At 40.5% G+C, this 21,675-nt stretch overlaps 2 protein-coding genes and 1 long non-coding RNA gene across 3 annotated transcripts; 2 read left to right on the top strand and 1 right to left on the bottom strand.

Annotated features, from left to right (window-relative positions):
- The first annotated feature begins 922 nt into the window (after window positions 1-922).
- Window positions 923-15,367, top strand: slc35e1 (solute carrier family 35 member E1). Its single transcript, XM_004574378.4, has 6 exons — window positions 923-1,321; window positions 3,090-3,160; window positions 10,091-10,228; window positions 10,993-11,118; window positions 11,202-11,447; window positions 11,935-15,367. Exons 1-6 carry the CDS (start codon window positions 994-996, stop codon window positions 12,172-12,174), a joined length of 1,149 nt encoding a protein of 382 aa, XP_004574435.2. The 5' UTR covers window positions 923-993; the 3' UTR covers window positions 12,175-15,367.
- Window positions 15,368-15,966: 599 nt separating this feature from the next.
- On the top strand, window positions 15,967-17,897 carry LOC143412718 (uncharacterized). Its single transcript, XR_013093261.1, has 3 exons — window positions 15,967-16,170; window positions 17,460-17,606; window positions 17,761-17,897. It is a non-coding gene; the product is annotated as an uncharacterized LOC143412718 (long non-coding RNA).
- Window positions 17,898-17,930: 33 nt separating this feature from the next.
- LOC101469076 (prostaglandin E2 receptor EP4 subtype) lies at window positions 17,931-20,536 on the bottom strand. Its single transcript, XM_004574377.2, has 2 exons — window positions 19,539-20,536; window positions 17,931-18,281 (listed from the first exon to the last, which is right to left on the bottom strand). Exons 1-2 carry the CDS (start codon window positions 20,349-20,351, stop codon window positions 17,934-17,936), a joined length of 1,161 nt encoding a protein of 386 aa, XP_004574434.1. The 5' UTR covers window positions 20,352-20,536; the 3' UTR covers window positions 17,931-17,933.
- Window positions 20,537-21,675: the final 1,139 nt, after the last annotated feature.

Raw genomic sequence — 21,675 nt, 5'->3', positions numbered from 1 at the left:
AATATACGTGTACTGTACTTAGTCGCAGCTCTAAATACAGCCTTTAAAAATCATGTGAAATTACCATACCATTGTGTTAGATTGCCTGACAATGACTTTGTATGAGTCTTCTAAAATCTGAATGTTCAGTTCCCTTTTTAAACACGAACAGTCTGAGACTGCATATTTCTACCAAGGCTTAACATCTACATCAGGGCTGGGCGGTAATTTTTCCTGAACTCAGATCTCCTCACAATAAATGTTATATGTTTACAAACTGATAGTGTCAATGATGGTCATTAACTTTGTGACAATAAAAGAGAAAAGGCTGAGACTGACAGTTATACTGGCTTTTTACAATAAACATGTACAATAATGGGTTATGTTTAAAATGTCTATACTCAGCATGACAGTACTTTTTGATAAAGGCACAGAGCTGTGTTTGTTTTAAAGTTTTCACTAGAGTTATCATAGTTTTGTATTTTTTAAATTAGCTTTTATTTTTATTTCATTTTGACTTCTTGGTTTTAATTCAGTTTGTTTCCAGAGTTACATTTGTTTCAGTTTAGTTTTTATTGTTTGAAAATGTTCAGTCTTTTTAATTTTTATGTATCGAGACCATATGTCAGAGGCAAAAAATCAATCCAGGTATTGCAATAAAAACATTGAACTTTTTGAAAGCACTTAACTCACAGTCTCATCCAGAATCTCAATAAACACGACAATCAATCAAGCAAGTAGTAAGAAAGATTTTTTAAACCAAAGTAACACTAAATTAATTTAAATAATACTAAAGTTAAAACTATAGTATAAAACTTACTATAAAAACCTTGGTTTTAACGCGTATTTACAGATGTGAGCTGTACACTTCCGCCCACGGTGAACATCTTTCGACGGACACTGTTGTCTTTTATTTTGAAGGGTACGCCCGGAAGCGTTCGCGGCTGTGAGTGTGACGGATGAGCTTCTCCGGTGCATCCACACCACCGGTGACTCGTCACTCCGCGCTGGAAGATGGCTGCGGTGCAGCGGACCCCGGTCAGGGAAGGGATCCGGATAGTTTCGCTGTGTGTGTGCTGGTACACGGTCAGCTCGGGGGGAAATGTTGTCAACAAAATCATCCTCAATGGATTCCCGTACCCGGTCACGGTCTCTCTCTTTCATATCATCTCTATCGTCGTCTTCCTCCCCCCGCTGTTGCGGGCTTGGGGAGTCCCCAAAACAGAACTGCCGAGCAGGTACTACTGGTGGTACATCCTGCCTTTAGCTTTCGGAAAATACTTTGCCTCCGTGTCGGCTCACTTCAGCATATGGAAAGTGCCCGTGTCGTACGCGCATACCGGTGAGTACAGCGGCTTTGTGTTCGTTTTAATGCGCCGCCACCTGGAGCCTGTCAGCCGGGGTAACTTGATGATGTGTCCGTCCTGTCAGCCGATGTTAGCATCGCGGCTAACGCAGGGTGGCACGGCATTTAACCAGGCTGTGGGCCCCACGTAGAATCTGTGTACTGTAGGTCTTGTTTTAATGAGGCTAATTAATCTCGCTTCGTGTCCTCTTAATATAAACTAATTAGCTTTAGACTCTCCAAAGAATTACTAATGAGCTGCTGTTTGCTAGCTTCATAGCTAAGGGGGAGGGTCCATTAAACATTGTTATTGAGCTGAAAGAAGCGAAAGCCACTATATAATAGTGTAGGAATACTGTTGGTAACGTAAAGGAAATATTAAGATCCGGCTGTGATTATGTTGCACCCAGGAAATGTACACCAGGCTGCTTAATCTATAAAAATGTATCATAATAATACTATCATGTCACTAATCTGAATGTTTTCTTAGTCCCTGTCTTAAGGGACAGAGCCATTTGGCACTTCCAGTACAAAGCATGAAAAACAGTTATTATCTGTTGCTAACTCAACCTTGTTTCTGGTTGGACTTTTACAACCACATTATACAAGCACAATGGATTTACAGCAACTAACTGTATAAAACCACAATATACTCTACATGCAAAACTAAAGTAAATGCACATGTAAGAAAAATATAGTGCAAGATGCATAAATTAAAGTATTAATACTAATCTGAATCACAAGGCTAATCTTTACAGACAGCTATCAAACAAATGTTGTAAATTTAAAAACCCTGTATGGAACTTTTGTCTTTTTTCCCCACCCTATTTCTTTTTCTTTTTTTGCAAATAAAAGGTGAACCTTCTCATTTAATAGGACCGCAAATTACAGCCCCCAAAAGAACTATATAGTTGATCTGCATTTTTAAGAAAAAAAGCAGGAAGCATGTGCCTCTTATCCTGTGAAAGATGGAAATACACATATTAAACCCTCCTCAAGTTCAATTCAAATATTTCCCGTGGTATGTATCAACTGCACCTTTTTGAACTACTTTCACCTTTTGCATCTATTGTGTCATTTAAAGATTATTCCATTAATTTAGTTTCCACTGACTCCTGGGACTTGTGGCAGATGAATTTCATCAGCTCTGATTTCTCCACTCTCTCTCTTATTACCTGCAGATTCTGCAAGTTAGCAACACATGTTGAATTTCTCATTAATTGCGCCTTCAAACTCCACGGCACTGTAATGTAGCTACACGTTCCAACTTGAAACAACTCTAAAAGTCTCAATTTTATTTACTTATTTCTGTATTAAGTCTAGCAGATACTTAATAACAATTGATTTAGAGCAAGTCTGTAAATAAAATGTCACTGTAAAATATCTTTGTCGCCTCTGACCTGAGTTTTGGAGCCACAGCAGTTGCATCAGTGTTTTTACTTTAGGAATGAGCTTCTAACCTTGTGAACCTACACAATGATCATTCTATCTACTTTGTGTGACGCCAGTACTGAGCGCCTACTCTGGCATTGTTCTTCAGAAGAAAAAAAAACATAATGATAAACTGAGTTGCGCTTTAGTCTGTGTTTAAATGAAACAAGTGCAGTCGAGGGAGGTGTGCAAACCCAAGGTTTGTGACAGGTTGGATGTTTGACAGAGGTGTGGGCCTAGCTCTGACGTACCGTGCCTACTTGCTGCCTGTTAATAGTTCATGTTTGTTCAAGAAAAAAGAAACTGACGTCGTTCCTTGTCATGTCTTTTACAGTCAAAGCTACAATGCCGATATGGGTTGTGCTGCTGTCGAGAATTATCATGAGAGAGAAGCAGACCACAAAGGTGAGTAGGTTGAGCACGGCTAACGACAAGGCCTGCTCTGTCTGAGACTCAGCAGTGGTGATGTGGCACAGTGCTGCTGTGTCTGTCCTGGATCTCATATTACAGCCATCTGTAGGGGCTTTTGTCCACAAAGTTGATGAAACCTTCTGAGGGAGGGTGGAGGTGAGAGAGGAAGAGGGGCTTTTTTTCTTATACCAGGTGACCACACTCGCCTAATAAATTCCCATTTAACCCCCCACTTCTTCTGTTATTTAGACAGTTGTGTTTGGGGCCATGCATACCACAACACTGTGCATTAGCAGTACGTCAATTGGTAGTTCAACTAATATCAATTAAATATATCTTGGATTGCATTTCACTGCAAGGTTGCATTAAGGCTTTTTGTTAGTTTTTTGTCTCAGTCTGTGCAACAACAAATTGTCGCACTTTAATATCACAATTAAAATGATTGAACTGCACTGCAACTAAAGATGATCTGCATTGGTAATTGTTGCCATTCATCGAGTGCGCTTTGAAACGTGAGACAGTAGTGGTGAGTAGAGCACAGCGATATGACCAAAAATATTTATCACGATATACATTTGAAAATTTGTGATAACGATATAACTGACACTAGACAAAATACTTTACAACTCCACAACTTTATTAGTGCAAAAAAACCTCATCAATGTATTTTCACTTAAACAAGCAACTGTTTTTTTATGTGCAGTAAAGTTATATAAAAATTTAACAGTGCAAATGCAAATTCCTTGCTGACAGTGGAAATTGGCGGACATATCCTCAGCATAACCATGTATAATATCCACAAAACTTAAAAAGAGGTTATACACACACAATATGGTAATATTATGTTGAAGCGCAGTACGTATCACTCCGCGAGGCTCCTGCCTACGATAGCCGCAATGCTCCGACAATCCATCAAGCGGTGCGGGTTCGTAGCTTAGCATCGTCGTTCTAAAACATTTGACAGATTTTCGAGCGACGTGTACCGCAGAAAATCGTCGATTTTCAGAAAAATCAAAGGATTGATTTTAAGTGTGCCGTAGTTTCCGAAAAAACACGGTAATAACGACTAGCATGGTCTACCAAAAATAGTGCTTTGATGTGTATGTGACGGACGAAAGCTAAACCAGTTCCACACCACTGAAGTTGCAGCATTTTTACAAACCAATTCTGGTTCATCTGTTTCATTCAACGATCCGCTTTCGCCCTTCTCATTCTCCGTCACCGCCATGCTTTTTCCGCCATGTGCGTATGAAAACAAAGGCACTGTGCATGCACGTTTTACCCATATTCTATCACGATATTTCATTTTCTTATCATTGCCCAACATTATACCGGTATTACCGTGAACGGTATGATATGGCCCAGCCCTAGTGGTGAGTCAAAATGAAGATGCTGGAAGCAGTTTCTGTTCAGCATTTAGTTTATCTTTAATTTTTCTTTTTTTAAATCCAAAGCATAAATTCAGAATCGACTGGTTAGCGTTTGAGCACAAGTAATGCCTGGTTCTTCTTTTGCACTGGTTGTGGAAGGCAAAGAACAAACTAGTAGGACACATGTAGAGTGCATCCTCCAAATAAAAGGAGATGAATCCCCTCCAAATTGTAACAACTTTCCATTGTTTTTGTGCTCCACCTTCCCACAAAGTCTCACTGACAGACACATAGCAATGATTAAAATAGTTTGGTGCAGGAATCGCCCCTCGCTCATGACGAAGTATACACAGCTCTTAATAATAAACAAAGCATGATGGGAATGTAGGAGTACAGTAAGCTGTCCAACTGTTGATTGTAATGTGGGAGTTATCCTGGAGTCCTTAATGTCATGACGTTTTTAAGTAATTAGTTGTTTGGTTGATGTGTCATATAAACATATTAGTGCTGAGCTCATATTTCCTTAGAAAAAGAGAAAGCTGCATTGACTTTGATCAGACTTGTATTAAATTAGAGTTAAATGAGAAAACTCCCTTCGTGAAACACCGATCAAGTTTCTTATATTTCTTCATCAAATAAATCTTTTATATTCAAAAGAAACGATCCACTTTAAGACTATTTTAAATTCCATTATCAATAAAACTACTTGAGCTCCGTGCTTCAAGTATTTTAAATGTGATTTGCGGACACTCTGGAGTGCAGCTTGCAGACATAGAATAATGGATGCTTGAAATCTTCGAATATTTGGATCTGTTATCTCTGGCAGCAGATTTGAAGGTCTGTAGAAACCATTATAATACACATTGTAATGGCACCCAGCACATATCCTGTCTTCTTATTGGTAAAAGATAAACTTCCTGCAGGGATGTGAAGGTGCATAAATCAAACTAAAACCTTGTGCTCTGCCTGCCGTACATAAATATGAGTATTTCAAAAATTCATATTGGGAACATTAGAGATAATACCTTGAAACTTTTGGATGTAATAACAACAGAAGTCGGCTTTTGAAAAATATTAATTTCAATATCACATTGAACTTGGATATAAAAGTGTGTGTGTTTCATTCTACATTCAGGCTTTAACATAAAAACCAGGCGCTTAATTGTAATAATTTTAAGGAATGTTCTATGCCTTGTATATATGAGAATAAATATACTATCAGTCCCCTACCTGGAAAACATGTTTCTACTGGTTTCCATATCTGCTGTCTGAGATCAGACACTCCTAAGAGTCTACATTCCTAGCCCTGTAGTACCAGATATTTACCCTATAACATCTAAAAAAAAAAAACCTAACTCTAGTAGTTAGGTTCTAACTACTGATAGTGGGATCTACATTGCCCAGTATCACAAATCCCAGAATTCCTTTCAAGTGTAGCATCCATTTACTGACTTTAGACTGAGCTGTCAGTTTAGTTTCAGTTCATTTCAATCCAATGTTATTTCTATAGCACCAAATGACAACAACAGTGAGCTTTATACTGCAAGAACATACAATAATATATAGAAACTCCCAACAACCAGGAAGCTCTTGGCGACAATGGAAAGGAGAAGGGGAAGACGGGTCTGTGGTATAGAGCCAGAATGCATCACTTTGCATTTTAATAGTTAGTAAAACAGTTATTTAATAGTTATTAAAATGCAAATTGATGTGTAAACACACAGTGAGTAAATAAGACACACTAAGTGCATCATGAGAAGCTCCCAGCAGCAGGAGCCTATGGCAGGATTCAGGTTGACCTTGTTCAGGCCCAACTATATGTTTTATCAAAAAGGGAAGTTTTAAGTCTAAACTTAAACATAGATGCAGTGTTCAAAACCTAACTGGATCCATGGCAATGAAATGTTTACACAGAGTTTGCGTCATGTGAAAGTCTTCAGAGTCTGAGATTAGCACGTAATGTTTATCTTCCAGTTCAGTGTTGAGACGGGAGGCAACATGGCTCTGATGACCGTGTGAGAACTGAAGTTGTATGAGACTTATTATAATACGTCTCATAAAACACTTTATCAATGTGTAATGTTTAAAACATGGACTTTAATTATGCTTATGGTTATAATTTAGGTAAAATTGGTAGACTACATGATATTGGATGGGTTTTATGTGGAGAGCACCTTGTCAGCACAATGCAATGCAGGCCACTGCAACACCACTGTGGAGTGTAATTTAAGCTTTAGTCTAAATCTCCAAAATAATTTGGAGCACCTGAATTAGGACACAAATCTGGGCCTTTACCAAAATAGAAAACTCCTCCCTGAAGGTTCAACGTTGTCCCCACTGTATATTTTTGTGATGCCAGTAAGTAGACCTGCATCTTTTTCTTTCTTTTTTTTTTGTGGATGCACCTGCACTTTTGGTGTGTTATCAGAAGTTAACTTTTAACATGAGGGTGTGTGAACAAGTTTTTACTGGGAACTGTTTCCTTGTAGTGCATCCAGTTAAGAGACTGGTTAATTATTAAACAACACATTAATGGAGCTAGTTTAAGTATGTTGTGCTGCAGCAGTTCAGTTTGGGTCACAATGATACCAATGGAAATTTTGGGGGGTTTAGCTCAGTTGGAGGCTGTCTTATTGGTCTTGTGCGTTTTGCTCATGTGAGATGAAGAGTGGTTTGATAGCTTGAGAGCATTTATTTGCTGTTCGGTGTTTAGTTTTTGTTTGTTTTTTTAGTTTCAGAGTGGTTTGTTGGGGGCTGAGTGGGTGAGTGTGTAGGTGCACAAGTGGGTTTCATAACAAGTGATGGATGCTATATTTCAGGATGCAAATGAATCTGTAGATGAGCTGTTCTCCTCAAGTGTATGTCTAAGCAGAGTTACCAGGTCCAGCTGCACACTCTGGACTAATCGCTGTGCTGAAGATTAGAAATACACTAACACACATTAATGTGAAATTATGTCTTCTTGTGCAGCAACCATTTTTGGAAATTTTCCACTTCTTGTTATCTCTTTATTTTTCAGTGGGTGAAAATGTGGTCATGTTTGGGTTTTATTAATTCAGTGTCGGAAATGTTGCTTCACATTTTCTCTGAGGTGCTGACCAAATTAACACGAACCAATGTTTATCCAGTCATATGAAAGAGTTTTTACACGACTCCATGCACTACACGCTTACTGCTTTCATAGGAGTTAAGAGGATAAGTAGCAGCCAGGAGCTACTAATCAAATGCCCTTCAATAACTGATCCTCAGCAAGTGTGACCGCCTCTATAAAAGCAGTCATTTTGGCAATTTGCTGGTCTGGTGTTTGTTAATACAGTGCAAAGGCTTCCCAGGAGTAGAAGTCCCATCAGATTCACCCCAGTTCATGATAGTAATGTTAGCAAAACACTGAACAACTTTGACTTGTTTGGAAGGGTTCCCAGGAGAAAGAAATTTAAGGCCCAACTTAAAAGGTTACATCTAAAAAAACTGCAAGGCTTCTGGAACAGTGTCCTTTGGAAAGACGAGCCCAGAGTGGAGATGTTGGGCCATAATGCACAACGCCACAATCGGCGAAAACCAAACACAACATATCACACCAACACCTCATACCTGCTGTCAAGCATGGTGGTGGAGCAGTGATGGTTTAGGCTTGTTTTACAGCAACAGGAGGGCAACAATAACCATGAACCAAGGCCACCTGTCTGACAGTAAAGCCAGTCCCAAACTGAGTTAACAGGCAGAATGGCTGAAAAAGAAAACAATCAAGTTATTGCATCACGCAAGTCAAAGTCTAGACCTCAACCTGACTGAAGTGCTGTGGCAGGGCATAAAGAGAGCTGTGCATAAACAAAAAAAAACACACACCTCAATTAAGTGAAGCAATGTTGTGAAGAAGAAATTCATCCACAATGATAGTCATACATAGGGTTGTGCGATATGACCAAAATCTCATATCCCGATATAAAACATCTATCATCTGATAACGATATAAATCAAAAAAATGTAATATTTTCTGTAAATTCTGTGAATCTCGGGTAGGTGAAGCGTTTCCAGCTGGGCGTCGTGTACCTGGAGTCGAGTGTTTTAACCAATGCATGAAACTCCACATTTTTAGATATAAGTTGTAACGGCCGCCGTTTTCTTTGTGAGTATTTATTACATGGCGTGCTACGGGGAAAAGCCTGTTCTAACGTTTTTAAAATTAAGATTTATTTTTTAGCACCTGACAACTTCTTTTTTGCTTCTCATCCCTCAATAATACTCTTTCACGTGATTCTGTTTATTTTGAATAGTCTCAGGATCTTGAGCTTTATTGTGAAAGGTTTATGTGGAAAATAAACAAGCGGACATGCGATGTTGTTACTGTCGTTGTTGCTAACGACAACCCATAAAAACAGGCGCTTGTCCGTCGGTAGTGTGGTTATATTAAATATAAGAGAAAGAGAGAACTTTAAGAAATTAATATAGCCACTACAGTGATCATCAAAACGAAAAAAAAATATTGCCGTAAAGTTTATTTTGCGACACCATGAAACAAACGATAGCGTAAAATGAAACGATAGACGTTTTTATATCGTCATCCGATATATATCGTTATATCGAACAACCCTAGTCATACAGAAAACAGTTACTTTTAATTATTGCTATTAAAGGTGGTTCTATAAGCGATTAAATCATGGAGTATAGAGGCCTGTGAAACGTTTCTTTCACATCACTGTATCATTAGGAGGCACCAAGCTGCTCACATTCTTACTCATTTGGCTACAATTACTACTTTCTTTTTTCAGTTCATCTACAACAGCGGTCCTCAACCCCCGGGCCTCGGACCGGTATTGGTCCGTGACTCATTTGGTACCGGGCTGCGAGAGTTGAAGCTCAGGTGTGAAATGTATGGTTTTCAGGGCTTTTATGGGTTTTCAGCGTTATTTTGTTATCGTTTTAATCGTTAACTCGGTTTTCCTGGGTCTTTTCATGTGTGTTATGAATAAATCTTTTTTTTTTGGTACCGGTACTAGTTTTATTTTGTTGTATTGTCCGTGAAAATATTGTCGGGCATAAACCAGTCTGTGGCGCGAAAAAGGTTGGGGACTGCTGATCTACAAAATGTATTCACTAATAGCTCAATCAGTGAATCATCTGGATGTTGTGAGACAACAGAAACTCTCTACTTGTTTATGTTAAAAGTCAATTTTACTATTTTCAAGACAAAGTTTCACCAGCTGTTCAGCCAAAACAGATATTTATAAACACATGTCATCTGTAGACTTTGAGTTTGTTCCTGATAAGCTACAGGCGTTACTGCCAGCAGTACATCAGCACAGTTTGTCATGGGAAATACTTCTCTCTCTCTATGTTACTGTTACTGTCTGTTAGACCATTATATTGATTGGATGCATATTTATGAATGAATTAAAGCAGTTCATTGATTACAAACATGGTTGCTAATTTATTTTTATAAACCTGCCATCTTTGCTAGAGAGTGCAAAATATTTCCTGCGCTGGAAATGAGATTTCCTAAATGTGTTGCTTTAGATGTAAGTGATGAAACAGTTTGTGCTTTGTGTGGTCTTAGGTATACGTATCGCTCATTCCCATCATTGGTGGGGTGCTGCTGGCCACAGTGACCGAGCTGTCCTTTAATATGACGGGACTAATCAGCGCTCTGGCTGCCACGCTCTGCTTCTCACTGCAGAACATCTTCTCCAAAAAGGTAATCCACCCTCATGTTGCTGTGTGCCACGTGTGCTGATCTGCTGATTTTTTTTTTTGTTTTTTTTCTCTTCTCTGAAAAATGTCCAAATGAACCAGCAGACATTGTTAGAGACTTCCTGTTTTTTCATTCAAATCATAGCCACAGTTTAACTGCCACTTTTTGAGTCTCAAAGGGTGGGAAAAAAGTCAATGTAGGATCTCCTTCTCCTTCCTACTTATGACACATTAACAGAGAGGAAATGAAAATGCACTCAAGGGATTTAATAACGCAGTATTACTTTTTTTTTTTTTTTTTTTTTGAGTGTCTGAGTCTGATGAGGAGGATTGTCCTGTTGCATTCAAACAACTTCACGGGTTTTTCCTCCAGCATCCCAGTGGCACGATCCCACTCAGGTTGCCCCAGTCTTGGAAATCTCACATGTCATTTTTTCCAAACCTGTGGTGCCTTTTTTTTTTTATTTTTAATAGGTTTGGGTGCGTTAGCCGGATAAAGGTTTTGTGACGACACAGGATTGCTCACAATAATCAGTCGGGTGTGACAAAGTCTCACATGTTATCAAAAAGGCAGCTATAGTTTTCTTAACAGATGAAAGGTCTTCCCAGATTGGACAAAAAATAGAGTGGTGCATTTTAAATCTCTTGAGTGTATAATAAAGAAATGGAGATTTCTGAAAGTGTGCTGAAATGCTTACAGAGTTCTTTATATCAGTTTAAAGATGCATTAACAGAGTTGCAGCCCAAGGTTTTATTGTGTTTTTACAGGTGTTGCGTGACACGCGGGTCCACCACCTGAGGCTGCTGAACATCCTGGGCTTTAACGCTGTGATCTTCATGCTGCCCACCTGGGTTCTGGTGGACCTCTCTGTGTTTCTGGTGAATGGAGACTTGGTGAGTAGCAGTAAGAGTCTGGCGTGAACTAGAGCCGCTTCAGTGACCGTGAGCTTTATCTGACGTAACTCCTTTCGTCTCAGACGGATGTTTCGGGGTCCATGAGTACCATTATCCTGCTGCTCATCAGTGGGTTCTGCAATTTTGCTCAGAACGTCATCGCCTTCAGTATACTCAACATCGTCAGCCCGCTCAGCTACGCCGTCGCCAACGCCACCAAGAGGATCATGGTCATCAGCATCTCGCTGCTAATGCTGCGAAATCCCGTCAGTTTGACAAACGTCCTGGGAATGATGACGGCTATCGTCGGAGTCTTCCTTTACAACAAGGTCAGTCAGCCCGAGCGAAAGTTCATTATAAAGATGTGCATTTAATCCATTAAGGCACGATGCAACATGCACTTGCTTCTGTTGTTTAAATTGGATGTGATGCAAAGCCTGTTTTATGTCATTGTTGTCAAAACACACGCTATAAATAATTTCACCTTTCTTACGTCGTGGGGTAAGAGAAACATACAAATGTTGCACTTAGAGTTCAGGGTCTGGAACTTACTGTCTCTAAGTGATCTGCTTCTCTACGAGCCCCCAAGTCCACTTACACTCCTGTCCTTGTTTATTTTCAGTCCACAGACTGCTTTGCTTTCACCCTTAAAGGACTTCTTCCAGTAGTTTTACCATCAATCCAACTTGAGCTGCTTTCCTTTTTTGCACTCATTTATCTTCTTTGACCATTGTGACCTACGTGGTCAGTTCAGGTGATCCAACATTTAAAACCTGGTTGATTTCAAATCTTTTTGCTCTTGTCCTTTGCCAACAGGCCAAGTATGACGCTAACAAGGAGAAGAAGCTGCTGCCGGGCTCCAAACAGGACCTGATGTCCTTTGACAACCCGGCGCTGGAGAAGATCCAGGCCAACGGGTCAGTGCCTTTCCCCCACAGCCCAGAGCAGCAGCAGCAGCAGCAGCACAGCTGGAACCACGTCCTGACTGACCACTTCCAGTACAGCCAGCAGACCTACACGACAAACTACAGCAGCAACCACCAATATGTGGTGTAAAGGAGGACTCGTCCTCACTCTGGTAGCTGTCATAGACATTACTGCGTGTAGCCCGGCGGCTCAGAGGCAGGTCTCAATCACCTGGAGACTGAGGGCTGTTTGTGTTGAAGAATGAGGTGTCTGACATCACGGGCCAGTCATGTGACCTCCCACCCCTTCTCTCTCCCTGTCTAAACTTCATTTTGAGTCAGCTTTGGTGTAGGTCTTTATTTATTTTTTTGGTACTGACTGAACGCGACGGTTAGAATCGGTTTGTATCGGCCAGGAAGGTAGCTGGAAAAGGATCTCCACACAACTGTTTGCAGATGTTTGATTTTTGTTTTCACTACCAGCCATAACATTCTAGTTTGTTTACTTTGAGAGGAAAGGACGTCATGTGTAACCATCACTGTGAATGTTGACGTGCACCGAATTACGAGTCTGTCGTGTCTTTTAGTTCAGTCAAGATCCTTAAAATTTTTAGGTTTTGGCATTTCATGTCTTTTTTTTCTTTCTCTTTAAAATTTACTTGAGACAATGTGGGGAGATACAAACTGTTGAGTTAGTCATCAGTGAATAAATTATAGCCTTAATGCTGATGGGAGTTCTTGGGAATATAGTGGGTTTTGTAGGTTTGATCTGATATTGTGATTGGCAATGTTTTCAACACCAAGTGTTAGTCATTCATTCTTTCTGTCCAGATTGAAACATATCAACAATCAAGATGGGTTGTAATGATATTCTATATAGTTAAAAACCTCACAGAGCCTCTAGCGTAGCCACAGACTGTATACATTCAATCGATATCCACACTCCCACTAATAAAAGTGCCCAATTAGGAAAAATGCTCCAAATTAAAAGCGGATGAGTCCATTGATGTTCATAAATGTTTAATAAAGCCAAACACTTATGAAAACCACATCGTTGAACGAAGAGCGAGACCATTTCTGTTATCTAGAAAGGTCAGTGACCTCATACAGATCTGTGCTTCTCCCTGGTGAAACAGAAAATAGTTTACTGTATTATTTGTTGGTATAAATGTGGCTCAGGAGGTTGAGCGGGTCGTCTACTAATCAGGTTGGTGTTTCAATTCCCGGCTGCTCGTCAAAGTATCCTGAACACACCGACACTCCAGTTTGTGTGTGCGTGGATGTTAGCTTAGAAAAAGCGCTTGTATGATTATGTCTTTGAATGAATGAATAAGGCCTAAAATTAGATTTGCATAACAAAAGATGTGCAGCTTCATACATGAAGGATGTATTTGTTTCTTCTGTATCCCACCACATAAAATATAATGGAGTTGTTTTTGTTGTCATGGAGACTTTTTTTTTTTTTGGTTTATTTGTATTTATCAGTCTGCGAAGCTTCAAGCTTTGGTTCAAGCTCTGTCAGCCTGAACCAAAAGCTCCTCTGTCATGTTTCAGTTTTTAAAAACAGAACGCCGTGTCGAGTTTGCACGTCTTCAAACCACTTGATGCGTTTTCTTTTAATTTGTCAACACTGGCGTCATAGAGTCACTGGACAGAGGTTTGGATTGTGCAATGAAAGATTCACCTGTAATTTCAGGTGGGCTTTCTATCATCACTACTGTAAAGTGCAGGAAGACAGTTTTTCTTTGTTTTGACTCTGTTGCTTTCGAATCGAGCGCCGGTTGTGAGCTTGTTTTCTTTTTTGGTTTTTGGGGAGGGTTATTAATTAAATGCTGTCACAGTATTCAGTGATTGGTGGGTTTTTCCCCACCACATCTAGTGTCTCCAGAACGTGTCTGTTTACTCCTTTCTAGATTCATGGAGAAAACTAGCTATTAACTGCCACCATGTTATTTTATTTTTTATTAGATTACATACTGAAATTTAAGTCCTCTACTCAGTGTAAGAATAATTTTAATCAGAAACATTGCAATACAACCAAACTCGCTGTCCATTGTTTTGAAATATAGTTTGTGTGTTGTTGTCTGTTGTTCACTTTGAGGCTGTCTGTTGTTTGTGTTGGCCTTCGTGACATTTTCCCCACCGCAAACGGTAACCATAAATAAAAACAAACAAAGTGATGAATTCGAACTTCTATGACTTCAGCGTCCATTTCAAATGTTAGATTTAATCATCTCAGCTTTTATCTACTGAGCAGCATAGTTTCAGTTTTGCATCCGATGGGAAAAATGTGATTGTGTCACTCATAGTGGAGTGATGGCAGCAAATTAAAGAGCCCATTTCTTTACCTCTATGGAAGCGCTCAGTGGTTTTGCAGATGTTTAAAAAGTAGTTTTAATAAAAATCAGTTTTTAAGGAGGGGAGATTTTGTTTATAATAAAGATCCAGATATGTTTTAATGAGTTGGTGGAGCCCAAAACGGAGCTTAAAGATAAAGAAACGTGCGGTTTTATTTATTATTTCACTGCAATGTCTTTGCAGTTTCTGCCACTGCTAATGTGAACATTGACAAATCTGAAATGTTTCAGTCTTGCAAGATGCACGGGCATGATTTTAAATCTACAATAATACAAGTGTAAATTGTTTTTGCAGACAGCAGGAGGGAACTCTTCACCCATTAAGAAAATGACTCATCTTCTTACTAGACTGGTGCAGTAATTCACAGATCTCAGATGGGAAGTATCGTATTAGATGAAGAGCCAAGAAAATTTTAGAAGTGTGATTTACAAAGAAATTGACACGATCGCGTCACGGCTCAAGAATATTTTGCTTCCAGTCACATGCAGAGTGCAGCTCTAACGGTTTTAGACCATCTCGCCTTTCCTTCGTGCTTTTTTTTTTTTTTCTTCCTCACTTATTTCTTCCTGTTGCCAAAAGAAAGGGTGTAATCCTTCTGATGCTGACGTGCCACCAGAGAGAGGCCTTCTGTCAGCTCGGCCACAAGACCTGAAATTCCTAAACGATAACGCGTAGGACACGTGGACGGTTCATGCCGGCTCTGTTTCTGAAAGTGGGAGAAAGTTTGAAAGGCGAATTATTTTAAATTTCCTCTCTCTGTCTGTCATAAAGCTTTTTAAAGGGATCTAAATGTTGACGAGAAAGGGGGAGAATACTTTGTAAAACTTGTATAATTATTTTTGTGTCTCTTCAATGGATCTCTAGAAAGAATTTTTACTTAACTGATGTTTTTAGATTTTTATTTATGGTGTCTGTGTACAGAAATGTTGTACAGGGGGGTGCACAGTCTTGTCTGCTTAAATAAATACACAATTGAAGACTGAAAATGTTTGCGTGTTCTCTTAACTGATAAATGTTTGATAAAAGAAGTATGAATAATGAATAGTATGAATAAAAATCCCAGTATAGTAAAAGTGTTAGCAGCCAAATATTCTTAAAATACCTCTGCAGTAAAAAGGTTTCTTTCTAATAAGGTTTAAATATTGATAATGTGTCTTGCAGTTAAGGATTACCATCTATTGCTTAAAGTGTTATAGGGAAATATATTATTCATGATATGAAACCGCATCCCAAAGATGCTCTGTTGGATTGAGATCTGGTGAATCCGTGAACTCGCGGTCATGTTCAAGAGACCAGTATGAGACGATTTGAGATTTTTATCCTCTGAAGCGTACACTGTACTCGTGAAGGGATGGACACTGTCGGCAACGATACTTGGATAGGGAGTGGCGTTTAAGCGATGCTCAGTGGGTTTTCCTGGGGTCAAAGTGCACTGAGATCATTAGACTACCAGCAGCCTGAACCACTGATACAAGCGGGATGATTCCATGCTTTTGTGTTTTTGATGCCTAAATCTGACCCGTCCATCCAAATACTGCAGCAGAAATTGGGATTCATCAGACCAGGTAATGCAGGGGTGGGCGATTCCAGGCCCCGAGGGCCGGTGTCCTGCAGGTTTTAGATCTCACCTTGGGTCAACACACCTGAATCACATGATTAGTTCGTTACCAGGCCTCTGGAGAACTGCAGGAGCTAATTTAGCCATTTAAATCAGCTGTGTTGGTTCAAGGACACATCTAAAACCTGCAGGGACACCGGCCCTCTGGGCCTGGAATTGCCCACCCCTGAGGTAATGTATTTCCAGTCTCCTGTTGTCCCGCTGCTGTATAAAATCTGCCTCAGGGTTCAGCAATTTTCATTCAGACATGTTCTTCTACAACCTTGGTCATCTCAAAACATCTGTTCTCCTTTGACCTCTGTTTTTGACAAGCCATTTACACTCAGAGAAACTCCCTTGACTGGATGTTTTAAATCTTTGTGCAGGAAAATCCCAGCGGATCAGCAGTTTCTGAAACACGATTAACGTCCCTTAAATCACCTTTCTTCCCTGTTGATGCACAGTTTCAAGTATCAGGTCCAAGTATCTTGATTATGTGTGTGCAGCGCTTAATTTCAGGAGAGCGTGTATAAATCTAACATGACATTTCAGTTGCTCTGTTCTGTCATGTATGTTTCTTCCTGGCCTCAAATGTGTGCTTCTTCACTTAAAAACTTTCCAGTATCTCTGCCACTGTTGTGCAGATAATATACAAAGTGGTGATGAATAAAATGGCAATTTGGTATTTGATTAGGAGCTAAAACCTTATTTATCTCCCAGTTTCCCAAAGGCAAAACCATATGTTGATGATATATTTTTTAAAAAAATGTCAGTTAGTTCCCCCTAGTGGGCACAAATTAATAATGCAGCACAAATGTCAGCACTTTTAAGTAGAACTGAATGATTTACTTGAAGCTCCGAGTGTACGCTGTCATGTTTGTTTACACCAGACTGTGTTTACAAGAAGTCGGTATGGTAACAACAGGCACAAGTTTCTTTTATGTGGCTCCACATGATCTTTCAGAGGAGGACGCACATCTGCAGCGTGTCTTTGTTGGGCACACGGAGCTCACTTTTTCCTCTTTCCATGTTATGATGGATGCTGGCAGCCTCAGTTAGCCACCAGTGACAGCTCTTTAGTGTTCCTCTACACAGGAGTGCAGACTGTTAGCATTAAGGCGAAAGTGTTTTAGAGCTTAGCTGCCTACACACAATGACTAATGACCTGATTTCCCTGCATTTGTTTTTTGGCGTGGTGGGGTTTTTTAGTTTTGTTTTCAATGTATTTGTCATAAAGAAAGAGATAAAGTGGATGTGGTTTTTTGCTTCTCTTTCATCCTATGTACTTTTTCTTTGTTGATGTGACCTGTTGATGTGACCTCTCACTATTTCACTTGGCTCTTTCTGCGCCCATGAGTTCATTCCAGGACAAAGACAGTTGACTGATTTTCTAGTGCAAACATGAGTCTTTATTACAAACAGCCATCAGCATATTTTGGTCAGTGCTCTATTAATTTCATATGTTTCTCTTGATGAAAAAGAAATAACGAAACCCACACAAACCATCGGGGAGTTTTCCATAAACACTGTTGGAGCTGAGGGAGGATCCTGTCCATCACAAGAACCATCTGATGGCTCTTTGGCACTGTCAGAGACATCTGGAGGAAGGTGGAAAGGGAAAGGTGGAGGTGAGCCCCATGAGAGATGACATTCATCTAGCGAAAGAGTGTCTCAGCTAGGCGGAAGCCACAAGGGGAGGTTGGACAGAATGGAAAGGCTCGATCTATCATTGCACTTCAGTAACAACAACTCAATCAAACATTGTTTCTCTTTTCTTGTCAGCCCCGTGACATACAACTCTTTCAGTCAATAAATAATCCTCCAGGTGCTCTGGGGATCCCTCCGTGCTGTGGGCCCACCACATCTTCATCATCAGCGGCTCTGAGAGAGAGTCGCGTGTGAAGCTCTTCATGCCACCATAACGCAGCAAACATTCATCGGTGTCAAATATGTGCTCACTCAGCAGAGTCAAGTCTGCTGGAGGCTCTCTCCGTGTCGCGCGGAGTGAATGTGACAGTAGCGGGGAGCTGAGTGATGATGCTGGCATTGCACATCAGCTGGGTGAACACGCTGCTGTCCTTCACAATGCTGGTAGTAAATAGGGTGGTTTGCGTTAAAGGAGGGGAGCTGCTGCGGCTGCTGCTGCCTCGCCTGGATAAACCGAGGAACCGGCGGAACAGGGACTTCCTGAGGAGGATGTAGATCCAGGGGTCAAGGATGGGGTTAACTGAGGCTATCCTGATGGCAGCCAGGTCTGCTTTGAAGTTTTTTTCATCACTGAAGCAGTTTGCAAACACACGGACCTTAAAACAGAAGAAAGGAGCTGTTATAATATATTTCTTTAGACTGTTAACAGCTCATAAGCAGAAAGATTTCCTGTTTTGTCATCTTAAAAAAGAAAAGTTTGTCAAATCAAATCAAATTCCTGGATTCCTGGATTGAATGAGCAAACTCAACATTAAGGCGCTGTCCTCATGTAGACTACACCTCTGGTTACAAATATTTTGCAAGCTGTTGCATTATTAATTTCTGCTATTTGGGTTTAGCTGGACATTGTAAGTATAAAAAATAAACGTTAGCTTTGAGCAGAAAATGACTAATAAAGTCTGTTCTGGAGACAGGGACTTTATTTTCTAACACAATAAAATCCACATTGTTTAACACAGTGTAAACACTTCATGGCTTTTCTGAAAAGCCAAAATATAAAGTCCCTGTATGAGGTGAAGAGAAATGATCAAATTTTATCCAATTAAAGGCAGATTACACCCTGCACCAGTAACCAGCCTGTTGCAGACAACCATTCACAATCACACCTATAGGCAGTTTAGAATGAACCTAACCTCCTGTCTTTGGACTGTGAGAGGAAGCCTTAATACCACAGTACACAGGCAAAATAAGCAAACTCCACACAGAAAGGCTTCAAACTTCAAACTCAAACTTTATTGGTGTGAGGGAACAGTGCTAACCACTGTGACCAGGTAATGACTGGACTTTAGAAAACAATATAGATTATATTCATCAAATATACAAGAATATTTAATGAACTGGCATGCAAGTTAAATGCCTAAAATGTGAAGGTAGCCCTGCTAAACTGTCACCAGAAGTTTTCAGTTGTAGTCATTTTAATGATACATATTGTTGTGTGTGTGTGGGATATATATTTATCCAATTATATTAGGTTGAACTTCTGGAGTATCTGATGCTGAACGTACTGAACATATTTGCTGGAATCAAGCAAACTGAGCAAATCAAGCACTACGTTCGTCCACTTTTAGGTCCTTTTACAGATTTAAGTAGTTCCTCGTTATTTCACAGGCAGTTGTTGCCTGTGAAATTCAGGCTAACTGCGTGCATCGCTTTAGAGGAAAAATAAGATGGAAAGTGGGTAAAATTATTTTTGGCCAGTTTTAATTAAAGCTAACGACGTTAAAATGCATGTTTCGCACTGCTGTGTCGATACTAATCAGTACAATACTGGTAATCCTCGTGTTTATAAGTGCCAGGCAGTGTTACAACAAAGTTTCTCTGCGCACCACTCGTTAATTAAAGACTTCTCTTACCACTAGTGGGGCTGAGCAGGCCAGGACCACCACAGAAGTCATCACCAGCACCGCGATCATTTGAGTCTCTGCGGCCGAGGACAGAGCTCTCCACCTTTCGCGGACGCTGCCTCTGGTGACGGGCAGCTGCACGACCCTCTGGCGCATCATCAGCAGCGCGCCGCACACCGCCAGGTTCAGCAGGATGGTGCCGAGGATCAGCAGCAGGCTAACGACGCTGTACAGGACGAAGTAGGTGGTGGACACGGGGTCGTGTTTCCTCCAGTCGATGAAGCACCAGGTTTCGGACGGCTGCAGTGTGCTATTCGCCATGCCCATCATTGGGAGGCAGCAAAAGAAGATGTGACTGATGTAGATGAAGAGCAGAAGCTTCTGCGCGAAGCGTCGGTCCACTCCCCACCGCTGGTAGGTGTACGGGCAGCATATGGCCAGGTATCGCTCTGCTGCCATGGTGCATATGATGCTGAGTCCGGTCAAACCGAAAAACAGCAACAAAAAGGACTGAAACTCGCAGACATGTTGGTCCAACAGCACATTGGGGTTAAGGTAGTTGGCTATAGTTATCGGACTGGCCAGGCAAGTGCCCAGCAGGTCCGTCACCGCCAGCCCGCACACCAGCGTGTAGAAAGCTGAAGATTTGCGCTGCTGTCTTGATACCGAAAGAACGATTATTGCAATTAAATTCCCAACGGCGCCTCCAGCAAACATAAAAATCGGTAAATTGATTGATTTCTCGACACGGTCTGTTTGTGAATTCTGAGTCGTGGTCTCGTTTATTGAATAAGGTCCGTGCGTAGAGTTTGAGCTTTCCATTTCTATCCACGAGATAGCCTTAGTTACAGACGCTACCTGTGGTGTGTTGTGGGTTTGGAAGCGCAGTTCCTCTTCAGCCTACTGCAAGAAAAGATAATGACTCAGCAGGGGCATGTTCTCTGGTAGTCTCATCCCCTCTGCTTTCCAGTAATCCAGAAGTTACCGAGAGGTCGTGGCGCACAGTTGTGGGCAAAGTGGTGGGTTGTCTCTAATATACTGAAGCATCCAGCAGTCTGACAGAAGTGATGGATAGGATTTCCGTTCCCTTTCTCATTTGTCAGTGAGCCGTCAGTGATGTCTGTCAGGAAGTGAACTGAACAAGGGGGTAAAGAGACGACAGTGTCACAGATGAGACTTCAGCGGAATTTTCTGTGTTAGATATGAGTCACATTTGGTTACAAACAAAGATCTAAACGTTTGAGGCAACCGCTAGATTAAGTGATGTGCGTTCGATGCGCGCAAAAACAAACAGTAAAGTTAAATATGATAACTGTGCCTATAGCCGCTTCCAATAACACTGTTGAAAAGTTTTCAGTTTGAAGAATAAAATAAAATTTAAATGCCAATTACACGTTTAAAGTGTGCCCCACCCAAACACTGTACGTTTGTTTTTATGAATGTGAGGTTAATTGATAATGGATGGATGTATGATGGATATTTAAATGACAGAAATGCAACATATGTTTACGAGCATGGTACTCCAAACCTTTTGTCTTTAATAATCCACACATATTACTGTAAACCTTTTGCTAAAGTAACTTAATACTAAAAATCGTTTATAGTGGGGGTGTCAAATATGAGGCCTGGTGGCCAGAATTGGCCCAGCAAGGACTCCAATTTGGCCCCATGGATGGCTTTAAAAATGAATGATGGGCTTAAGTTTTGAACTTTTGTCAGTATTTTCATACGTTTGACAGCTTTTAATAAATATCTCTCCCACTGACAATCATAATACACTAAAGTAATAAAGTAACGAATCAATAATTAAATGACAGAAACGTTTCTGTTATTTCTTTACTTTACCTTTTTATTTACTATAGAAATTTCTGTTTTGTCTTTCTTTTACAGAACTTTTTTTTTGTTCCACTTATCCTTATCAGGGTCACAGGTTGGCTGGAGCCTATCAGGACTTTTACAGGGCAAGAAGTGGAGTACACCCGGGACAGATCAACACAGAGACACTCACATTCCCTCCTATGGGCAATTTTTATCATATTCACTTAACCTAACCCCACTAACTGCATGTCTTTGGACTGTCGGAGGAAACCAGACTACCCACTCAAACATGGTGGAGAGCCATCGAGCCAGATGGTGGAGTCGAACA

This window comes from Maylandia zebra, linkage group LG15 (genome assembly GCF_041146795.1).
Source record: "Maylandia zebra isolate NMK-2024a linkage group LG15, Mzebra_GT3a, whole genome shotgun sequence".
Taxonomy (NCBI): Eukaryota; Metazoa; Chordata; class Actinopteri; order Cichliformes; family Cichlidae; genus Maylandia; species Maylandia zebra.
This window is presented reverse-complemented; position numbering and strand designations above follow the sequence as displayed.

Coding starts and splice junctions, on each gene's coding strand:
- LOC101469076 (XM_004574377.2), bottom strand. CDS start 20,351: ATGGAAAGCTCAAACTCTACGCACGGACCTTATTCAATAAACGAGACC. Junction 18,282..19,538: donor CCTGCTCAGCCCCACTAGTG/GTAAGAGAAGTC, acceptor TTCTGTTTTAAG/GTCCGTGTGTTTGCAAACTG.
- slc35e1 (XM_004574378.4), top strand. CDS start 994: ATGGCTGCGGTGCAGCGGACCCCGGTCAGGGAAGGGATCCGGATAGTT. Junction 1,322..3,089: donor CGTGTCGTACGCGCATACCG/GTGAGTACAGCG, acceptor TGTCTTTTACAG/TCAAAGCTACAATGCCGATA. Junction 11,448..11,934: donor GAGTCTTCCTTTACAACAAG/GTCAGTCAGCCC, acceptor CTTTGCCAACAG/GCCAAGTATGACGCTAACAA.